This window comes from Taudactylus pleione, unplaced genomic scaffold, assembly GCF_031769625.1.
Source record: "Taudactylus pleione unplaced genomic scaffold, aTauple2 ptg000120l, whole genome shotgun sequence".
NCBI classification, from domain to species: domain Eukaryota; kingdom Metazoa; phylum Chordata; class Amphibia; order Anura; family Myobatrachidae; genus Taudactylus; species Taudactylus pleione.
In genome coordinates this window covers 7,802,275-7,823,333 of record NW_028284522.1, presented here as the reverse complement: position 1 = coordinate 7,823,333, position 21,059 = coordinate 7,802,275, and the positions used below count along the sequence as shown (strand labels likewise).

At 44.3% G+C, this 21,059-nt stretch overlaps 1 protein-coding gene across 3 annotated transcripts in view; it reads left to right on the top strand.

Annotated features, from left to right (window-relative positions):
• LOC148524217 (uncharacterized) overlaps positions 1-21,059 on the top strand; it is a 158,965-nt gene that overhangs the window by 112,645 nt on the left and 25,261 nt on the right. For all 3 annotated transcript variants that reach the window (XM_088472061.1, XM_088472062.1, XM_088472060.1), the window contains one exon: positions 14,969-15,053. In XM_088472061.1, coding sequence (XP_088328187.1) covers positions 14,969-15,053 — 85 coding nt within the window. The remainder of the gene's footprint in view (positions 1-14,968; positions 15,054-21,059) is intronic.

The following is a 21,059-nucleotide window of genomic DNA, read 5'->3' as shown; positions in this document are numbered from 1 at the left end:
GTTAAGTGGACATTGGGTACAACCGCATTTTTCAGGACACTGAGGACACTTTTTCTGACGTTTCTGTACAGTCTCGGTATCGCCTGCCTAGTGAAGTAGAATCTAGATGGGATTTGGTACCGGGGACACACTACCTCCATCAATTGTCTAAATCCCACTGCACTAATGGCGGATACCGGACGCACGTCTAAAACCAACATAGCAGTCAAGGCCTCAGTTATACGTTTTGCTTCAGGATGACTGCTGTCGTACTTCATCCTCCTCGCTAAGGACTGTTGGAGGGTCAATTGTTTAGTAAAAGTAGTGGTGTTCCTACTTCCTCTCTGGGATGATGAACGACTCCCAGCAGCAACAGCAGCAGCGGCAGCAATAGGCGTAGCAATGCAGGATCCTCCGGAGGAATCCCGGATAGGAGAGTCAGTCATGCCAGTGACATGGCCTGCAGGACTACTTCCGATCCTGACTAAGGAGGAAATTGACGGTGTGGTTTGCAGGCACTTGGATACAACGGGATTTAGGTGTCCCTGGACTGCTTATGGTCTTAGCCAAAGTTTCTGAACTTGACAGTAACTTTTTATGAACGCGCTGCAGGTGCCGTATAAGGGAGGATGTTCCTAGGTGGTTAACGTCCCTACCCCTACTTATTTCACCTTTACATATGGTACATATGGCAAGACAGTTGTTGTCTGGATTTGGATAGAAATATTGCCAGACCAAAGAGGTGGAATGTTTGGTCTTCTGCCCAGGCATGACCGTGATGGGTTTTTTCCTCCCACGGACAACAACTGTCTCCCCCGGAACCTGATTTAAACAAACCACATCACCATCAGAATCCTCCTCGCCAACTTCCTCCTCAGCGCCAGCTACACCAGTATCCTCATCCTGTTGTACTTCAACAGTGACATCTTCAATTTGCATATCAGCAAGTGGACTGTGGGTGCTCCTTTCAGCACTTGCAGGCAGCGTCCAAATTGTGGAAAGAGCCACCTCTTCCCGTCCAGTGCTGGGAAGGTCAGGCATCACAACCGCCACCACACTTGGACTCTCCTTGGGGATTTGTGATATCTTCTTAGAACGCACAGTTCTTCGCTGTGCTTTTGCCAGCTTAACTCGTTTGATTTTTTCAGCGGGAGGAGGGCTTCCATCGTCATGTGAAGCTGAACCACTAGTCATGAACATAGGGAAAGACCTTAGCCGTGTCATAAATGGCATATTGGCAAGTTGACGTTTCTCCTCAGATGATTTAAATGTTTTTTTTAAGGTCATTTTCCTGAACTTTGTCATTTGGGATTGTATGTGCCCTCTACTATGACATTGGGCATCGGCCTTGGCAGATGTCGTTGATGGCATGTTATCGTCTATGTCATGACTAGTGGCAGCAGCTTCAGCACTAAGAGGAAGTGGTTCTTGATCTTTCCCTATTTTATTTTTATCGGAGAAAGTTTGGTCCTCCATTTATGTTATATTGATATATAGGTGCGGCTAAGGCGCACACAAACACAGAAAATAATTTTTTATTTTTGTTGGAGACTAGTGCACTTTGTGGGTTACACCACCCTTTAAGAAATGAGCCAGCCGGCTCTTTACTTATGGGACACAGGCGCACGCTTGGCGCTGCTCCTTTTTTGGTGCACATGCAGCTACAGTGCACACAATTCACAAAGACAGAAAAAAAAGAAGAATTTTTTATTCTTTGTGGAGCGCACTTTGAGGGTTACACCACCGTTTAACATACAGACGCATGCTAGGCGCTGCTCCTTTGTTGATGCACGTGCAGCCACAGTGCACACAATTCACAAACACAGAAAATAATTTTTTATTTTGTTTGGAGTGCACTTTGGGGGTTACAGCACCCTTTAACGGTCAAGCCAGCCGGCCCTTTATGTATGACACAGGCGCACGCTTGGCGCTACTTTTTTGATAACCGTGCGACCACAGGGCCTGATTCAGAGCCGGACGCTCTGACCAGAGCGCTCGCTCTGAATCAGGGCCCTCTTACGTCTTTTTGGAGCGGCCTCCTGGCCGCTCGTATAGCTGTGGGTGACCACCCACAGCTATAGCGAGTGGCCGTGATGAAGGTCGTGATGGTCAAGACCATCGCGACCATCGGGCTTGCGACGAGACCCTGCGGTAGGGTCTCGTGGCCACAAGCCCTGGAGTGATTTTGGCTCTATCAGAGCCAAAATCACTCCCACTGACATCACTAGTGATGTCAGTGGGGCCGGCCCCAGACGGTAGGCGTTCCCATGGGAACGCCTCCATCTGGCAGCCACGCCCCCGGCACTCCCACCAAAGGGGGCGTTCTGTCAGTCACCATCGACAGCACGCCCCCTATGGTGTGAGACCCATAACGACAGCTTGGCTGTCGCTATGCGGGTCTCACACATGCACAATCGGGCACGATCGACCCGCATGCGAGCGTCCTGCGCTTGCGAGCGGGTCTGAATTAGGCCCACAGAGCACTCAATTCTCAAACACAGAAAATATTTTTTTATTTTGTTTGGAGTGCACTTTGGGGGCTATAGCACCTTTTAACGGTCAAGCCAGCTGGCCCTTTACTTATGACACAGGCGCACGCTTGGCGCTACTTTGTTGATGCACATGCGGCTACTGCGCACACAATTCACAAACACAAAAAAATATATATATTTTTTTTTGGGAGTGCACTTTGGGGGTTACAGCACCCTTTAACGGACAAGCTAGCCGGCCCTTTACTTATGGGACACAGGCGCACGCTTGGCGCTGCTCCTTTGTTGATGCACATGCAGCCACAGTGCACACAATTCACAAACACAGAAAATAATTTTTATTTTGTTTGGAGTGCATTTTGGGGGTTACACCATCCTTTAACAGATAAGCCAGCCGGCCCTTTACTTATGGGACACAGGCGCATGCTTGGCGCTGCTCCTTTGTTGATGCACGTGCGGCCACAGTGCACACAATTCACAAACACAGAAAATATTTTTTTATTTTGTTTGGAGTGCACTTTGGGTGTTACAGCACCCTTTAACGGACGAGCCAGCCGGCCCTTTACTTATGACACAGGCGCACGCTTGGTTCTACTTTGTTGATGCACGTGCGGCTACTGCGCACTCAAACACAGAAAAAATATTTATTTTTTTGAACTTGGGGGGGAGCACCCCTGATGGACAGAGCACCCCCCTGGACAACACTACAGCACCCCTTTAGGACTGGGACACTGCACAGAACTTTGGAGTGGACACAGCCCCTATGGACAACTGACTGCACAACACAGTCCAACCAGCCCCTATGAACTTTGAAGGAGTGGACACAGCCCCTATGGACAACAGCAGCACAGCACAACACAGCCAGCCCCTATGGACTTTGGAGGAGTGGACACAGTCCCTATGGAGAACAGCAGAACAACACAGCCAGCCCCTATGGACTTTGGAGGAGTGGACTCAGCCCCTATGGACAACAGCAGCACAGCGCAGCACAGCACAACACTACACTGCTCTACACTACACTACACAGCCCAGCCAGCCCTAACTCCCACCCTCCCTCTTCACTGTCCACAGCCGAGTGAGAAAATGGCGCCGACGCGGGTACCTTATATAGAATCCAAAACCCGCGAGACCCGGAAGGCGGGATGATGATGTTTTGCCTCGATTTCAGATCCGAGTCAGGCGGGAAAAGTCGAGCCTGTCTCGGATCGGGGGGTCACGGGGGGGGGGTTCGGATTTCAGAAATCCTAACCCGCTCACCCCTTATATAAACTACTGTACATACCCTCTGCTGCTTTTAGAATACTAATACATTGAACTCTAAAATATCCCTTGTAATAATTTCTGCTCACCACTTTTAAATGGCTACTGAGTGAGGATGTGAGAGGGCCAAGGACCAATCAGAAGACTGAAATCTCCGTGATACCATGGAGAGTGTGGTTTACACTGGACTGCCCAGTATTACTCAGCCTTCATTTTCGGTCAGGGTCATGAGACCAAGCAGGAATTTTGGCAACCAATTCCGTGACTGCAAAACACTGATAAATGTAGAAACTTTAAACTTGCAGAAACAGTTTGTTCATATAAAGATAGCCCTATTATTCAAATAAGCTAGCAAAATAGTCACCCCCAAATATATACTAAGTTTGCACTGATAGAGTATTTCATAACATGCATGGCTATAACATAAATGTTATAGCCTGCAACTTATAGGAATTATTTAAAGGGCCAACCATTTAAAAATCAAAACCATCCTGGTTTTGCCTTTTATATGATTGCCCCTTTAAAACATTGGGCAGAGTCGCTGGGAATTTGCTGATGCTTGCAAGTCACAGACTATTACGTTTACCTCATCATGTGAAATTGGGTCTGTTTATGATGGTACAAATTTCCACCAATCATAACATAGCTAAAAAAAAAGTGCATTATAATTATAAGGAACAACACACAACTCAGCTGTAAATTATTACATATAGAAGCCTATTCATCATCGCTTAATTTCTACAAAAGCAGGTGAAAATGAACATTTTCACCTGCAATTGTAGAAATTAAGTTATTGGGCCATTCATCAAGAAGGTAAAGCAGGAGATATCTCAGATATCTCCTGCTTACCTTCTCTTGCGGAATGGCCGGCTTGCGAAGAGGGATCCTTTTGGATTCGCCCACCCCTGTGTGGCTCCTTCTGCCGGACTTCGGGGCTTTTGTGCTCATGCATGACCTGTAGGTCACGCATGCGCACTGGTGTCACTGCTTCGAAAGGGGCTGTGAATATATTCACTGCTCCTTCCGGAGCAGTGGAGCCACTTGCAGAGACAGCTGATCTTCGGATCAGCTGTCTCTGCGCCGGAGAAATCAGGAATTGCTCTGGTGCTTCACAGTGAGTTAGACCCTGATAATTAACATCATGAATAGATCCCGTAGGGATGCTCAAAACCACTGCAGATATTTTGTAAAAATCGGTTTGTCAAATCATTACATAAATTTGAAAAATCATTGGAATTTATTGAATTTCAGTTCAATTAAAAAAATGTAGCTAAATTTGAGAATTGTTTTTTTATCTGCAATCAGTATATAGTACATTTAAATGAAAACTTAGAACACTTTTGGGTTTGATGTTTGATTGAAATGTTAAAATAATTTTCTTATTGTTTAAAAATATCATTAAGATCGTGTTTTAAAAACAAAAATATTTAAATTACTAATTTTATTACAAGGTAAATGCAAACATTGAATGTGAATTACCTATTCAAATCTGGGTCTTTTGAAGAATTCACTGCGAGTTTGTGGCCATTGAACATTTGATAAGCTTTGTGACTTTTGCTCTTGTACTGAATATGTATTAAATCATCTGAGACTTCTCTATATTTATAAAAAAAAAACATAACTGTCCGCATATTCAATGGGCAAATACTTTTTTCCCCTTTATCATATATCATATCATTTATTGAGGCTGTTTACCAAGAAATAACAAGATGTAACATATATATATATATATATATATATATATATATACTGTGTGTGTATGTATATGTGTGTATATATATATATATATATATATATATATTCGTTGACAAATCTCAATGACACTTTCTAATTTCTAATTTGTTACATGCTATGCACTTTGAACAGAGAGCTGTGAACTTTAACTGAAAACTTTGTGACGAAATCTATGATTCATTTCCAAAATGGCATCTGCAGTAATGACACACCTATAATTACTGCAGCCCCACCTGTGTAACACTGAAATGTTTATATTTGCTCAATACATAATTGCTACTGCCAATGCTAATGGAAATTGTTATGAGATATAAGAGATGTAGAAACATGTTGGTTGTTGAACTTAACACATTAAACAAGAATTTATAAAGATCATTTATTGGATTTCACTAATGTTTTAGTAAAATAGATTCAATGTTATTTCTAATTATTTACTGTTCATAAGTAACTTTACTTTTTGTGTAGATCATTAATCTCACATGAGACAGCTAGGCCCATTAATTTATACATCTGTCTATTGTCTTGAGCCAACAGTGCTGATATTTATGAAAATTAGCAACTGTAGTTGTGGCTCCCTCCCCTTGACATACCTGGGTCTAATATGGCTGGGTGATTTCACAATGAATTCTGAAATTGCTACAAATCACAGTAAACCATGCAAACGCATTACATTTAATGTAAAATGCAAAGCTAAAGCAGATGCAGTTATATATATCTTTTATTTTTTTAATAACAATACCTTAAAATATATTTGTAGGCTTTCCCTTGCCCAAGGGAGTATGAGGCATTCGATTTGTGGAAAACAACTGTGTACTAAAGTATAAAGTCACTGTTGCAATAAGTTTAGGATTTTTGCATAAATGGGTGTATTTTCACAATGTGCGACCACTCATACTAATCATCATTATAATTACACTTACACCAGGGTCGGAGCACCCATATCTCGGACCCCTCCAGACCTCTATGTTTTTTATTTTACGTTGGTAATTATAGTCGCATTTCATGACCACACCACATCTTTACTGTACTTTTCTACATGCCCACTGCCTACATATGCATGCCCACTCCACGAAAATGCCCATTCCAGTCCTAATCCTTGGCCTGCTAGTTGTCTACAGTTATAGGTAGAGATATGAGCGGACCCCTGTGTTTTGGGTATGATTATAATTAGAGATGTGCTCCGACCCCCGTGTTTTGGTTTTGGATCTGGATTTTTCCTGGTTTTGGATCTGGATTGGTTTTGCCAAAACCTCACCTCCGTGTTTTGTTTTCGTGTTTTGGTTTTGGATCTGGATTTTTTCTTTAAAAATCAAAAAAACTGCTAAAATCACATAAAATGGGCCTTTTTTTTCCCTACAGTATTAATAACCTCAATAAAAATTTATTTCCACTCATTTCCAGTCAATTTTGACCACCTCACAGTATTGATTTTTTCATCTAGTTAAAGGGCCAAAAGGTTGCATCCAGCTTGCTTGCTCAAAACTGATTGATATAATTATTAATAGAGTTGAGGACTGTGCAAAGATGATGGTTGGGATACCCTTGAGGATTGAAGACTTGATAGTTGATAGTTGGTGCAGCCACTGGCTGTAAAATTGATAATAAATTCATTAAAAAACAATTCATTGGTGCAGCCCCGAGCTGAATAATTAATAATAATTTAATTAAAAAGTAAAAAACAATTCATTGGGTGCAGCCCCTGGCTGAATAATTAATAAAAAGAAAGTCATTGGTTTAACCCCTGGCTGTAAAATTGATAATAAATTAATTAGAAAACAATTAATTGGGTGCAGCCCCTGGCTGAATAATTAATAAAAAGAAATTCATTGGTGCAGCCCCCGGCTGTAAAATTGATAATAAATTAATTAAAAAACAATTAGTTGGTGCAGCCCCGGAATGAATAATTAATAATAATTTAATTAAAAAAGTAAAAAACAATTAATTGGGTGCAGCCCTGGTTGAATAATTAATAAAAAGAAATTCATTGGTTTAGCCCCTGGCTGTAAAATTGATAATAAGTTAATTTAAAAACAAATCACTGGTTCCTAAACCAACCATAACATTAATTTAAAATGTCAGGCAGCAATGCCCCAACCAGCACATAATGGAAAGGAAAAAGGTGCAAGATGGAATAGTCCTTGGGCCCGGCCACTCATCCATATGTTGTATACTAAACAGTACATTCACAGTTTAACAAACAAATCATTTCAGCGACAAGGACTGCCAATAGTGGCTGAAATGATTGGTTTGTTTGGACCCCATAAAACAAGCTGCCAATGTGATATGGACATGGAAATGAAAATGATCCCATACACAAACTGACTTTTCATTACTAGTTGTCGCCATCCTCGTCATCCCCATCAGTGTGTACATCCTCTTCTTCACACAATATTAATTCGTCCCCGCTGGAATCCACCATAGGCGCCTCTATAATTTTTTCATGTAATTGTTGGTAGAGGTTTTCCTCGTGGAATTTGTAATTCATTTTAATGAACATCATCTTTTCCACATTTTGAAGAAGTAACCTCCTATGCCGATCACTGACAAGGTTGCCAGTTGCACTGAAAACTCTTTCGGAGTACACATTAGAGGGTGGGCAACTTATGTAATGCAAAGCCAGTTTGTTTATGGGCCTCCAAATTGCCTCTTTTTCCTGCCAGTACTGAAAGGGACTGTCTGACATGCCTAGTAAGATGTTATCTCTGAAATAGTCCTCCACCATTCTGTGAATGGAGACCGAATCACACATAGTCATGGTAGAAGACAAGTCACTAGTAGGCAGTTCTCTCAGGCCCGAGCAGATGTTATTTTTTGGTGAATGATCTGCATGACCAGCAGGCATTCTGAAAGGAAAATTTTGTTTTTTCCTGGCAGCTGCAGAAACTGAAGGAGATGATGGCGTTTCACGTGCAGCTGCAGCTGACAATTTTTTTACTAACAGCTCTTTGCATAGTTTTAGATTTCGGTCTGTTGGAAAAAAAACTCACAAGGTAGGACTTAAACCTACGATCCAGAATGGTCGCTAAAATATATTTTTCAGATTTCAATAGATTGACGACTCTTGGATCCTGGTAAAGTGAATCAAGGGCTTGATCCACCAGTCCGACATACTTTGCGCAATAGCTCCATTTCACCTCCTCCTTCAGTTTCTCCAGCTGTTTTTTCAAAAGTCTGATGAGGGGAATGACCTGACTCAAGCTGGCAGTGTCTGAACTAACTTCACGTGTGGCAAGTTCAAAGGATTTGAGAACCTTGCACAACACAGAAATTATTATCCACTGATCTTGAGTAAGGTGCATTCCCCCTCCATGGCCTATATCATAGGCCATTGTATAGCCCTGGATGGCCTTTTGCTGTTCCTAAATCCGCTGAAGCATATAGAGGGTAGAATTCCACCGAGTTACTACCTCTTGCTTCAGCTGATGGCAGGGCAAATTTAACAGTACCTGCTTGTCATGCAATCTTCAACAAGCGTTTGCTGAATGTCTAAACTGTCCGCATATTTTGCGGGCCACGGAGAGCATCTCCTGCACGCCCCTGTCATTTTTAAAAAAAGTTGCACCACCAAATGAATTGTGTGAGAAAAACATGGGACGTGTTGGAATTTGCCCAGATGTAATGCTCTCACAATATTGGTGGCATTGTCGGAAATCACAAATCCCGAGGAGAGTCCAAGTGGGGTAAGCCATTTAGCAATGATTTCCCTGAGTTTTTCTAAGAGGTTCTCAGCAGTATGCCTCTTAGTGAAACCAGTTATACAAAGAGTAGCCTGCATTTCTGGGGACATTAATATTTTTTTAATGTCCTTGTACAAATTTGGAATTGCTGTTCTAGCGAAGTGGAATCTAGAAGGGATCTGGTAGCGAGGACACATGAACTCAATTAACTGTTGAAACCACACTGCTGTAATGGCAGATACTGGACGCACATCTAATACCAGAATAGCTGTTATGGCATCAGTAAGCCGCTGTGCAATTGTGTGACTGCTGTCATACTTGTTTGCCCTTCCAAACGATTGTTTGACAGTTAATTGTTTTTTGGAGGATACACTACAAGTAGTCTTCCTCCTGGTCCCCTTCTGGGATGAAGATCCACTGACTGCAACAGCAGCAGCAACAGGCATAGTCATCAAGGATCCTTCTGAGGAATCATGGATAGGAGAGGAGTCAATCATGCTTCCAATAACAACATTGGATGCAGCAGGACTACTCCCAATGACGAATGAGGATGTTGATGATGCAGGTGTTGGTGTTGGAGATCGAAGGTGCTTGGATCCCACAGAGAGGGAGCAGGTAGGTGACACTGGACTTGTTAAGTTTTGAAACTTGGTGACATACACTTTGATATTTGATGAATGCGCTCCAAGTGATGTAACAAGGAGGAGGTTCCTAGGTGGTTTAGGTCCCTCCCTCTACTCACTCTTGCTAGGCAACGGTTACATATGGCTTGACAACTGTTGTCCGAATTGGGGTGGAAATAATTCCACACGTGAGAAGTGGATTTTTTTGTCTTTTGCCCGGCATGACAACAATGGGCTTTGGCTTTTTCAATCCATGGGCAACAGCTGTTGCCTTACTTACACAAAGGACATCCTCGGCATCAACATCCTCATCACCAACATCTTCATCATCAACATCCTCATCATCCTTAGCGCCTTCAACTACCAAAATATCCTCCTCCTCCATGTGCAATTCCACAGAAGCATCCTCAATGACTACGTCTGCAAGATGTTGACTGCCCTTCCCCACATTTACAGAGGGGGCACAAATGTTGGCACTTGGAGGATCCTCCAGTACACTAGTATTTAGGTCTGGCTCATACATGGCAACTGCAGACACACTTGCACTCTCTTCTGGGATTTGGGATTTCGATTTCTCAGAGCACACAGTTGGTTTTTCCAGAGCTGTCTTAACTTTCAAATTTTTAATTGGACCACCACCACTACTACAAGCAGAAGGGCTATCAGAATCAGCAGTCTTCATAGGATAGGCCAAGGCCTTATCCTTTCCTTGCCACTTCATGTAGTGAATGGCATATTGCCAATTTTTTGTTTATCGAAAAGCAAATTTCCTTTCAATTTTTTTTTCTTAACTTCAGTAAAACTTGCTTTACCATATCAATGGCGTGACTTAAGCCCTGGGGCATGGGCCCTCATAAAGGATGAGGAAGTTGACGGCCTTGCACTGCTGGCAACAGCTACAACATGTGGTTCTTGAACTGGCTCTCCTGTCATGTGACAGCCCTCCATATTTTCTGCGGTCTTGAAGCAGTGTCACAAGCACCATTAGTGTAGCCAAGGTGCGGTTTCAAAATTCACACACATGCAGTTGTGCACACACAGACAAATATTAGACAAAAAAATTTATTTTTATTTTTTTTCTGGTCCAGAATTTGGGCCCAGAGCACCGATTGATGACGACTGGAGTCGGGCAGCACTAGGTTGCAACTTGCGTTGCTTGCTGGATCTTGTGCGGTTAAGCCTAACGTGCACACACACACATAAAAAAAAGACAATTTATTTTTATTTTTTTTCAGCTCCAGAACTTTGGCCCAGAGCACCGATTGATGACGATTGGAGTCAGGCAGCACTAGGTTGCAACTTCCGTTGCTGGCTGGATCTTGTGTGGTTAAGCCTAACAAGCACACACACACAGAAAAAGATTATATAAAAAAGACACTCTTAGTATTTTTTTTTACAGGTCCAGAACTTTGGCCCAGAGCACCGATTGATGATGACTAGAGTCGGGCAACACTAGGTTGCAACTGCCATTGCTGGCTGGATCTTGTTTGGTTAAGCCTAACATGCACACACACAGAAAAATATTACACAAAAAGATACTTTTATTGTTTTTTTTTTTTTTTACTATATATATATATATATATATATATATATATATATATTATTATTTTTTTTGAGTCCAGAACTTGGGTACAGATGGACGCAGCACCAGCCCAGATGGACACAGCAGACAGCACAGCAGACAGCATAGCAGACAGTACAGCACCAGCCCAGAATGGATCAGCAGTGCACCTGCCCAGAACACAGCACAGCACCCAAGCAGGAGCACGAGCACCAGCACCTGCACCTCTCCAAGCCCTACACTACCCACCCTCCCTGTTCAGTCTCCACAGCCGGAGTGAAATGGGGTCCGCCGCGTGGTCCCTATATACTACATTGATCATAGAGAGGTAAGCTCGTGAACCACGAGATATCAGACTCTATGGATTTGCCTCGGTTTTGAGATCCGAATCAGGCGGGAAACCCAGAGCCTGCTTGGATCTGGCTCGGATCTGCTAAATTCGGGTGGGTTCTGATCTCTGAGATCCGAGCCCGCTCATCTCTATAATTCATTGTCGTGTTTTGGGTTAAACAAAACCACCCTCAAGTGTTACTCATCTGGATTTATTTAAAATATTTAGTAAAACAGCTAAAATCATGTAACTTGGGCCTGTTTTTGTTCTACAGTATTATTAACCTCAATAACATTAATTTCCAGTCAATTTTGACCACCTCACAGCTCACAATATTGTTTTCACCCATATTGCCAAAGGCTGCAGTGAGCTGACCGGCTAAACTAAGCAAAAAATCAGTAACACAAGCACATTTAGCACATCTACTGTAGAAAACAGAGAGGCACATTAGTGCCAGGCAGTATGGCAGTTTAATATAAAATAAACAATGTTTAAAGTATTAATGAAAAAAAAAATTACATGGGGTCCCCCCACGCCAGGCTCTTTAACTCAGTGATGGTTCAAAAAATATGGGTTAAAATTGTGTTGGTGTCCCCTATATTAAATAAATCAGCACCGGTCTTTTTTGATCTGACAGCACTGGTCTCCACTAGTGCCCGCATGGCGGAGTAATGCCACAGCTAAGGGACACACTGAAGGGGGTTCCCCAGCCACAAAGCTTTCATCCCCCCCAACTAGTAAGTCCAGGCCAGGTATTCCTGGGGAGTTGAGGTTCCCCCTCTCCAGTGTACCCCAGGGCGGGGTGGTGGGTGCGGGGTTGATAATTGTGTAGAGAATACATTTAAATTTATTTTGTCTTTTACATTAAGACTACAGGTCCCAGAAAGCCTTTGCCACATGTCTGTATTTGGAGAACCACAAGTAACATCATGCGGGGCATTAAGGGCCCGCTAGTGCCTATAGTCTTCCAGTAAAAGAAAAATTACAATAATGACAGTACACACACACATGAAAGGTTTTATTCTTTTATTACATATGCACTCACTCATTTACTCAATCACACTTGCCCCCACTAACACTACATACTTACCTTATCCCTGGCGCCAGTCAGTTCCCAAATCCATTAGCGTCCAAGGTGAAGATTGGTCCTCTTCTCCAGTAGGCCTTCTTGGGTAAGATTATAACAAACCATGCACCTGAACCAGACAGACATAGTAGTGCTATATGTACATGCTGAACATATAGCGCTGTTCGCAAAAGTGACAGGAGCCATGTGTGTTCCTGCACTTAGAGCCCACCAGCCAATCAGTGGCTGCTGCCATGGGAACAGGCCACTGATTGGATGTGAGACTGTCTCTTGGCCAATCAGCGGGCTGGCCATTGATTGACAGAGACAGTCACTCACAGCCAATCAGCGGCCTGTTCCCATGGTAGCGACTGCTGACTGGCACCAGGGATAAGGTATGTAAGGTGTAGTCCTAATATAAAAGACAATATTGCTTTCAATCTATTCTTTACACCTATCAACCGTGCATCCACTGCCCAAGGTTTGGGGATAGCCCCAGGCTTCAGCCCCAGCCTGGGATACACTGGAGAGGGAAACCCCTTTATTGGGGGTTCCCACCTCCCCAGGAATTCCTGGCCTGGGCTAGTTGTGGGGATGAATGCTTTTCGGGGGACCCCATCAAGTGTGACCCCTGGCTGGGCATTTCCCCCCCCCTGCTAATGGAGCCTGGTGCTGGTTCTCAAAATACGGAAGACCCCTATGCAAATTTTTACCCATAATTTTAGAACCAGGACTGGATCCACGAGCCCGGTGCTGGTTCATTAAATACGGGGAGCCCTTGCATTTTTTTTTCCCTTATTTTTTGAACCAGGGACGGCTCAAAGAACCCGAGGCTGGTTATGTTTGGGAGGGGGGAACCCACGTCCTAAATAAAAATAATAAATAACACTTTAAGGCTTAAAAATAACCCTATGATCTGTGCATGCTTCTCCCAAACTCCTGCTCCTCCCAAGCCAGGGGAGGGACATAAATCCAATCCAAAGCTCGAGTTCGGTTTTAAAATCAGAGTTCCAAAGTCAATGCAGAACCAAACCGGGACTCAGTTTCGACTCAGAACCCCACAGTTCGGGTGTGTTTGTATTTCAGGAAAAAAAAACCATATATCTCTAGTTACAAATCATATGTATGCATGGAAAAAATAAGCTGAAAATTGGCACGTTTACATTAAAAAATAAAGCAGCTTGCAGCCACAAAAACCCAAAAATTCTATTTACATCTCTTAATAAGGCCACCATCTGTTTTATATACATATAATCAGTGGTGAATTAAAATTAGTGCAAGCCCTGAGATGCAATCCAAGTTTAATATCCCAACACTTGAGTTATTTTATGGGGTCCCCACAAACTAGTCTATGTCACTTGGATGCCCAATGTTTTTTTGCAACTCCTATGTATTGCCTTCACTTGCTTCTTTCCTTACCTATATGCTGGCTTCTCTGACGAAATTGAGCCTTCCTAGGCAGACACTGAGTGGCTCTCTGTCTGTGGGACTTCTGTACAGGGCCTTCCACCTACCATTAGAGGTGACGGAACTCAGTTCCATCCCATTCCTGCCCACTTTAACCCCTGGGTGTGGCTGCAAAATTAAGTGGAGGATTCTGAATTACACGGAACATACACAACAAGAGAAGTTGCACTGTACAGTTGTTGATTCACACAGCATAAGAACGGGGACTGATACTTATATTCAACAAATACAGCATAAAATATTTGCAAATTTAGGAAATGGAACCTCTAGTTCTGCCACAGTTCCAAGTCCCTTGTGCTTGGTTTGGCTCAGTAGTGGGCATATGGGCCCTGAGCAATAGTTTCCCTACTGCTCTGGGCAGTTGCTCCATCTGCCCCTACTATGATCTGACATTGTGTCCTAAAGCCATCTCCTATTTTAAGAAAATGTTGGCCTTTGTCCATCTGGATCTTTATTTAATCTGTAATCCTACTATCTATCTGGGACTGGTCTCCAAGTCTGTTACATTCATATCCGGTCCTTTCTCTTGTACTAATATTAACAAACCTTGCGCTTTGTACACTTACATCTTTATATCATCATCAGCTATTATTTGTAAGACACCACAAAACTGCACCTCCTGCAGTAGATAGCACATACAAGGTTGACATAGGTTAGTTCTAAATGAGGCCCAGAAAGTAATTCTTGTTCATGGATATTGTTGTTATAGCTCTCTGATGTACTCCAGTGGGTACAGCTTCTTTAACTCCTTTTTCACCACACTTTATTTATATTTTTATAGGTTCTTCTAAACATGTCAGAATTCGGAATGAACCCTCAACAGGCTGTTGATGCCCCACGAATTTATGTGGTGTATGTTAAAAAAGGTAAAGGTTTACAGATTCCTGGTTGAGAAGTACTGTATAATCTGTGTTAAATACTAGATTAAATATAAAAGGACTCTCATCTATCGACACTTCTACCTTATTGTTCTATTTTAATGATGTAACAAGTGTCTTCAGCGTAAACAAGTGATATTGTTAAAACTCCCAATGGGTTTCTGCAAAAACAGATTTTTGGAGTTTTCCAATGGTATAAAGTTAGTTTCCTACGGCATATACCAGAAAGCGTGGGCTATGTTAAAATAAGGGAATGGACATATTCTACCCAAAAAAATTTGGGAGCTAAAGACTGTCAGAAAATTATAACAATAAAGAACTACATTGATTGTTGCTCCAGTGACTTTAAGAACAGGTTTTTCCCCATTTCTTGCAAATAACAGACAATGCATGGGGTGGACATTGATGTTGTTGGGGAGACAAAGAGAGTTAGCAACACATCAATGCTCCTTATATGTGTGAGAAATGGGCAAATGCAAGATTTTTACGGGGGGGGGTTCTAATATTATATATAAAATTAATTGGTCTGTTTGTTTATTTGTTTGTCTGTCATGCATTCAGACACCCCATGCACCGATCGGAATGTGATCAACAATGCAAAGTGATCCAGTTAAATCCTGGCCAGGTTTTAGGGGTGTTGAGGTCCCGGTCGGTCCTCCTGGTGGTGTATGCTGGGCAGAACTTTGACCCTGGGATTCTGTTCTGAGCCTTCCACTGGATGGATGAAAATTGGATCCCAGAAAACGTACTAGGGGGTTGAGGTCCTGATTGGACCTTCTGTTGATTTATGCTGGGGAAAACTTTAACCCAGCGATGCTGGGCAGAACTTTGACATGGGGATCTTGTTCTGCACCTTCCACTGGATGGTTTTGGATGAAAACTTCACAGAGGAATTGCAATTGGCCTGGGATGTCAACTGGAGTGGTTGGAGTCTCGGTTGGACCTACTGAGGAAGTGCACTGGGCAGAACTTTGATTCAGGAAGCCTGTTCTGGACCTTCAACTGGATGGATTTGGACAACATCACATAATTTGGATGAAAACTTCAGAGTGGTAACATTGGATCACAAAAGACATAAGCTCCGCAAGGGGGCGGAGCTTAATAACATGGTGCCCGCTCTTTCGTCTGTCAGGGGAGGTGTATCTGGGTACTCAGAAACCCCCCTGTGTTCGCAACTGAGAAATGGGGTATATAAAGTTTATACATGGATTTCAATCTGGTATTCAGATGAAAACCTTATAGACTAAAATACACTGGCGCATGACCCACCTGGCTACTGTAATGGAAAGGGATCATAGCCAGTGTATGGGTTTGTCCAACTACCAAAGGAGGAGGAGCTAGTCACCAGAGAGGTGAGGCGTGGGTGTGGTCAGCCCACAGAATAAAGTTTTTATTATTGTTTTAATACTTATGGACTTATATTATATGGACGCCACTCTAGCTACTCTTAGCTTCTTTCTCCACTCGACCCGGGGCCTCAACCACTCCATTAGGCATTCCAGACCAATTGCCACCCCTCTGTGATGTTTTCATCCAAATCCATCCAGTGGTAGGTTCAGAATAGGCTACACTGGTCAAAGTTCTGCCCAGCAACCCCCGGGTCAAAGTTCTGCCCAGCATACACCAATGAGAAGTCCAACCAGGACCTCAACCCCCTAATATGTCTTCTGAGATCCAATGTTACCACTCTGTGAAGTTTTCGTCCAAATCCATCTAGTGGAAGGCACAGAACAAGATCCCTAGTTCAAAGTTCTGCCCATCATACACCAACGGGAGTTCCAACCTGGACCTCAACCACCTAGTATGTCTTCTGGGATCCAATGTTAATGAGAAGTTTTGTCCAAATTATGTGATGTCCAAATCCATCCAGTGGAACAGGCTCCCTAGGTCAAAGTTCTGCCCGGCAGACTCTGCTGTGAGATCCGACTTGGACCCCATCCACCCCATTAGGCATCCCAGACAAATCTGTGAAGTTTTCATCCAAATCCATCTAGTGAAAGGCTCAAAATAGGTAACCCAGGTCAAAGTTCTGCCCACCGTACATCAATGTGAGGTCCAACTGGGACCTAAATCCCCTAATATGTGTTACGAGATCCAATGTTACCACTCTTTGAAGTTTTCATCCAAATCCATCCAGTGGAAAGCACAGAACAAAATCCCCGGGTCAAAGTTCTGCCCATCGTACATAACCGGGAGGTCCAACCGGGATGTCAATCCGTTAGTATGTCTTCTGGGATCCAATGTTTCTACACTGAAGTTTTTGTCCAAATTATGTGACGTCGTTTTAATCCATCTAGTGGAAGGCCCAGAACAGACTCCCTCGGTCAAAGTTCTGCCCTGGGCACTCCGCTGTGAGGTCTGACCACGACCCCAACCACTCTATTAGGCATCCTAGACCAACTGCCACCACTCTGTGAAGTTTTCATCCAAATACATTCACAGGAGGTGCAGAACAGGCTCCATGGGTCAAAGTTCTACCTAGCATTCACCAAAGGGAGGTCTGACCAGGACCGTAACCTCCTAGTATGTCTTATGGTAGCCAATGTTACCACTCTGTGAAGTTTTTGTCAAAACTCAAAAAGTGGAATGACCAGAACAAGCTCCCACAATCAAAAGTTCTGCCCAGCGTACACTAATTAGAGGTCCGACCAGGACCCTAACCCTCTAAAACCTGGCCAGGATCCAACTGGACCACCTCGCATTAGTTTAACCCCAATCGGTGCAGGGGTGTCCGAATGCATAACCCGAGAGACAAACAAACAGACCAATTTTATATATAACAAAAAGATTTTGATCCTTAGAAACTTGATAGAAAAAATAAAGTGTGTGTGTGTGTATATAATATATATATATATATATATATATATATATATGCACACAAAAATATATATATATATATATATATATATATATATATTTGAGATTTTTGCAAATTAAATAAAAAAACAACTAAGAAATCACATGTACATAAGTATTCACAGCCTTAGCTCAATACTTTGTTGATGCATCTTTTGCAGCAATTACAGCCACAAGTCTTTTTGAATATGATGCCACAAGCTTGGCACACCTATCTTTGGGCAGTTTCACCCAGTCCTCTTTGCATCACCTCTCAAGCTCCATAAGGTTGGATGGGAAGCGTTGGTGCACAGTCATTTTCAGATCTCTCCAGAGATGTTCAATCGGATTCAAGTCTGGGCTCTGGCTGGGCCACTCGACATTCACAGAGTTGTCCTGAAGCCACTTCTTTGATATCTTGGCTGTGTGCTTAGGGTCGTTGTCCTGCTGAAAGATGAACCGTTGCCCCATTCTGAGGTCAATAGCGCTCTGGAGCAGGGTTTCATCCAGGATGTCTCTGTACATTGCTGCATTCATCTTTCCCTCTATCCTGACTAGTCTCCCAGTTCCTGCAGCTGAAAAACATCCCCACAGCATGATGCTGCCACCACCATGCTTCACTGTATGGATGATATTGGCCTGGTGATGAGCGGTGCCTGATTTCCTCCAAACATAACGTCTGGCATTCACACCAAAGACTTCAATCTTTGTCTCATCAGACCAGAGAATTTTGTTTCTCATGGTCTGAGAGTCCTTCAGGTGCATTTTGGCAAACTCCAGGCGGGCTGCCATGTGCTATTTACTTAGGAGTGGCTTCCGTCTGGCCACTTTACCATGCAGGCTTGATTTGTGGATTGCTGAAGAGATGGTTGTCCTTCTGGAAGGTTCTCCACTCTCCACCAAGGAATGCTGTAGCTCTGATAGAGTGACCATCGGGTTCTTGGTCACCTCCCTGACTAGGGCCCTTCTCCCCTAATCGCTCAGTTTAGACGTCCGGCCAACTCTAGGAAGAGTCCTGGTGGTTCCGAACTTCTTCCATTTACGGATGATGGAGGCCACTGTGCTCTTTGGGACCTTCAAAACCGCAGTTATTTTTCTGTAACCTTCCCGCATATTTGTGCCACGAGACAATCCTGTCTCAGAGGTCTACAGACAATTCCTTGGACTTCATGCTTGGTTTGTGCTCTGATATGCACTGTCAAGTGTGGGACCTTATATAGACAGGTGTATGCCTTTCAAAATCATGTCCAAACAACTGAATTTACCACAGGTGGATTCCAATTAAGCTGTAGGAAAATCTCAAGGATGATCAGTGAAAACGGGTTGCACCTGAGCTCAATTTTGAGCTTCATGGCAAAGGCCGTTAATACTTATTTACATGTGATTTATTTGCAAAAATCTCAAAAAAACTGTTACACATTGTCATTATGGGGTATTGCGTGTAGAATTTTGAGGACAAAAATAAATTTATTCCATTTTGGAATAAGGCTGTAGCATAGCAAAATGGGGAAAAAGTGAAGTGCTGTGAATACTTTCCGGATGTACTGTGTGTGTGTGTGTGTGTGTGTGTGTGTGTGTGTGTATATATATATATATATATATATATATATATATATATATATATATATATATATATATATATATATAATACAGTGCTCGAAGTGTGCCGGTATGAAACGGCATATCATACCGGCACTTCATTTCATCACCCGGCGCTGAGACTGTCACAGCGCCCTTTAACAAGCGGCTGTGCTGCCTGTTTACACTTGGCTCCGGCCACGAGCCAATCATGGCTCGCGGACCGGTCGCCAATCAGCAGCGACCTGCGGCATATTGAATTTGGCGCCGGCCGCAAGCCAATCAGGGGCGGCTACGTGGCCGCCCATAATTGGCTGCCGGTCCAAGGCCGAAGCTAAATTCAATATGCTGCGCCGACGAGGAGTGAGGAGAAGAGGCGGGAGTAGCGCTGGTCAGAACTTGAAGAGTGCAGAGCGGCACTGGTCAGCAGGGTGCAGCGCTGGTAAGCAGAGTGCAGAGCGGCACTGGTCAGCGGGGTGCAGCGGCGGTAAGCAGAGTGCAGAGCGGCATTGGTCAGCGGGGTGCAGCGCTGGTAAGCAGAGTGCAGAACCGCACTGGTCAGCGGGGTGCAGCACCGGTAAGCAGAGTGCAGCGCGGCACTGGTCAGCAGGGTGCAGCACCTGTAAGCAGAGTGCAGCATGGAGTAGTGTGTGCTGGAAGGGACCTGGGAGGGACTTGGAAGTGAGTTGGTAGTGGTGTGAGGGTAGGTGAGCGGGTAGTTGTAATGGGAGGTATGAGGGTAGGTGAGATGTGAAGGCAGGTAAGCTGAGAGCTGTGTTGGCGGTGCAGGAGAGCTGTGCTGTGAGGTGGGAGGGCAGGTGAGCTGGGGCTGTGGTGGGAGGGCAGGTGAGCTGGGGCTGTGCTGTGAGATGGGAGGGCAGGTGAGCTAGGAGCTGTGTTGGCGGTGCAGGAGAGCTGTGCTGTGAGGTGGGAGGGCAGGTGAGCTGGGTCTGTGGTGGGAGGGCAGGTGAGCTGGGGCTGTGCTGTGAGGTGGGAGGGCAGGTGAGCTGGGAGCTATGTTGGGGGTGCAGGATTGCTGTGCTGTGGGGTGGGAGGGCAGGTGAGCTGAGAGCTGTGCTGTGAGGTGGGAGGGCAGGTGAGCTGGGAGCTGTGTTGGGGGTGCAGGAGAGCTGTGCGGTGAGATGGGAGGGCAGGTGAGCTGGGAGCTGTGTTGGGGGTGCAGGAGAGCTGTGCTGTGAGATGGGAGGGCAGGTGAGCTGGGTCTGTGGTGGGAGGGCAGGTGAGCTGGGGCTGTGCTGTGAGGTGGGAGGGCAGGTGAGCTGGGAGCTATGTTGGGGGTGCAGGATTGCTGTGCTGTGAGGTGGGAGGGCAGGTGAGCTGAGAGCTGTGCTGTGAGGTGGGAGGGCAGGTGAGCTGGGAGCTGTGTTGGGGGTGCAGGAGAGCTGTGCGGTGAGATGGGAGGGCAGGTGAGCTGGGAGCTGTGTTGGGGGTGCAGGAGAGCTGTGCTGTGAGATGGGAGGGCAGGTGAGCTGGGGCTGTGGTGGGAGGGCAGGTGAGCTGGGGCTGTGCTGTGAGGTGGGAGGGCAGGTGAGCTGAGAGCTGTGCTGTGAGGTGGGAGGG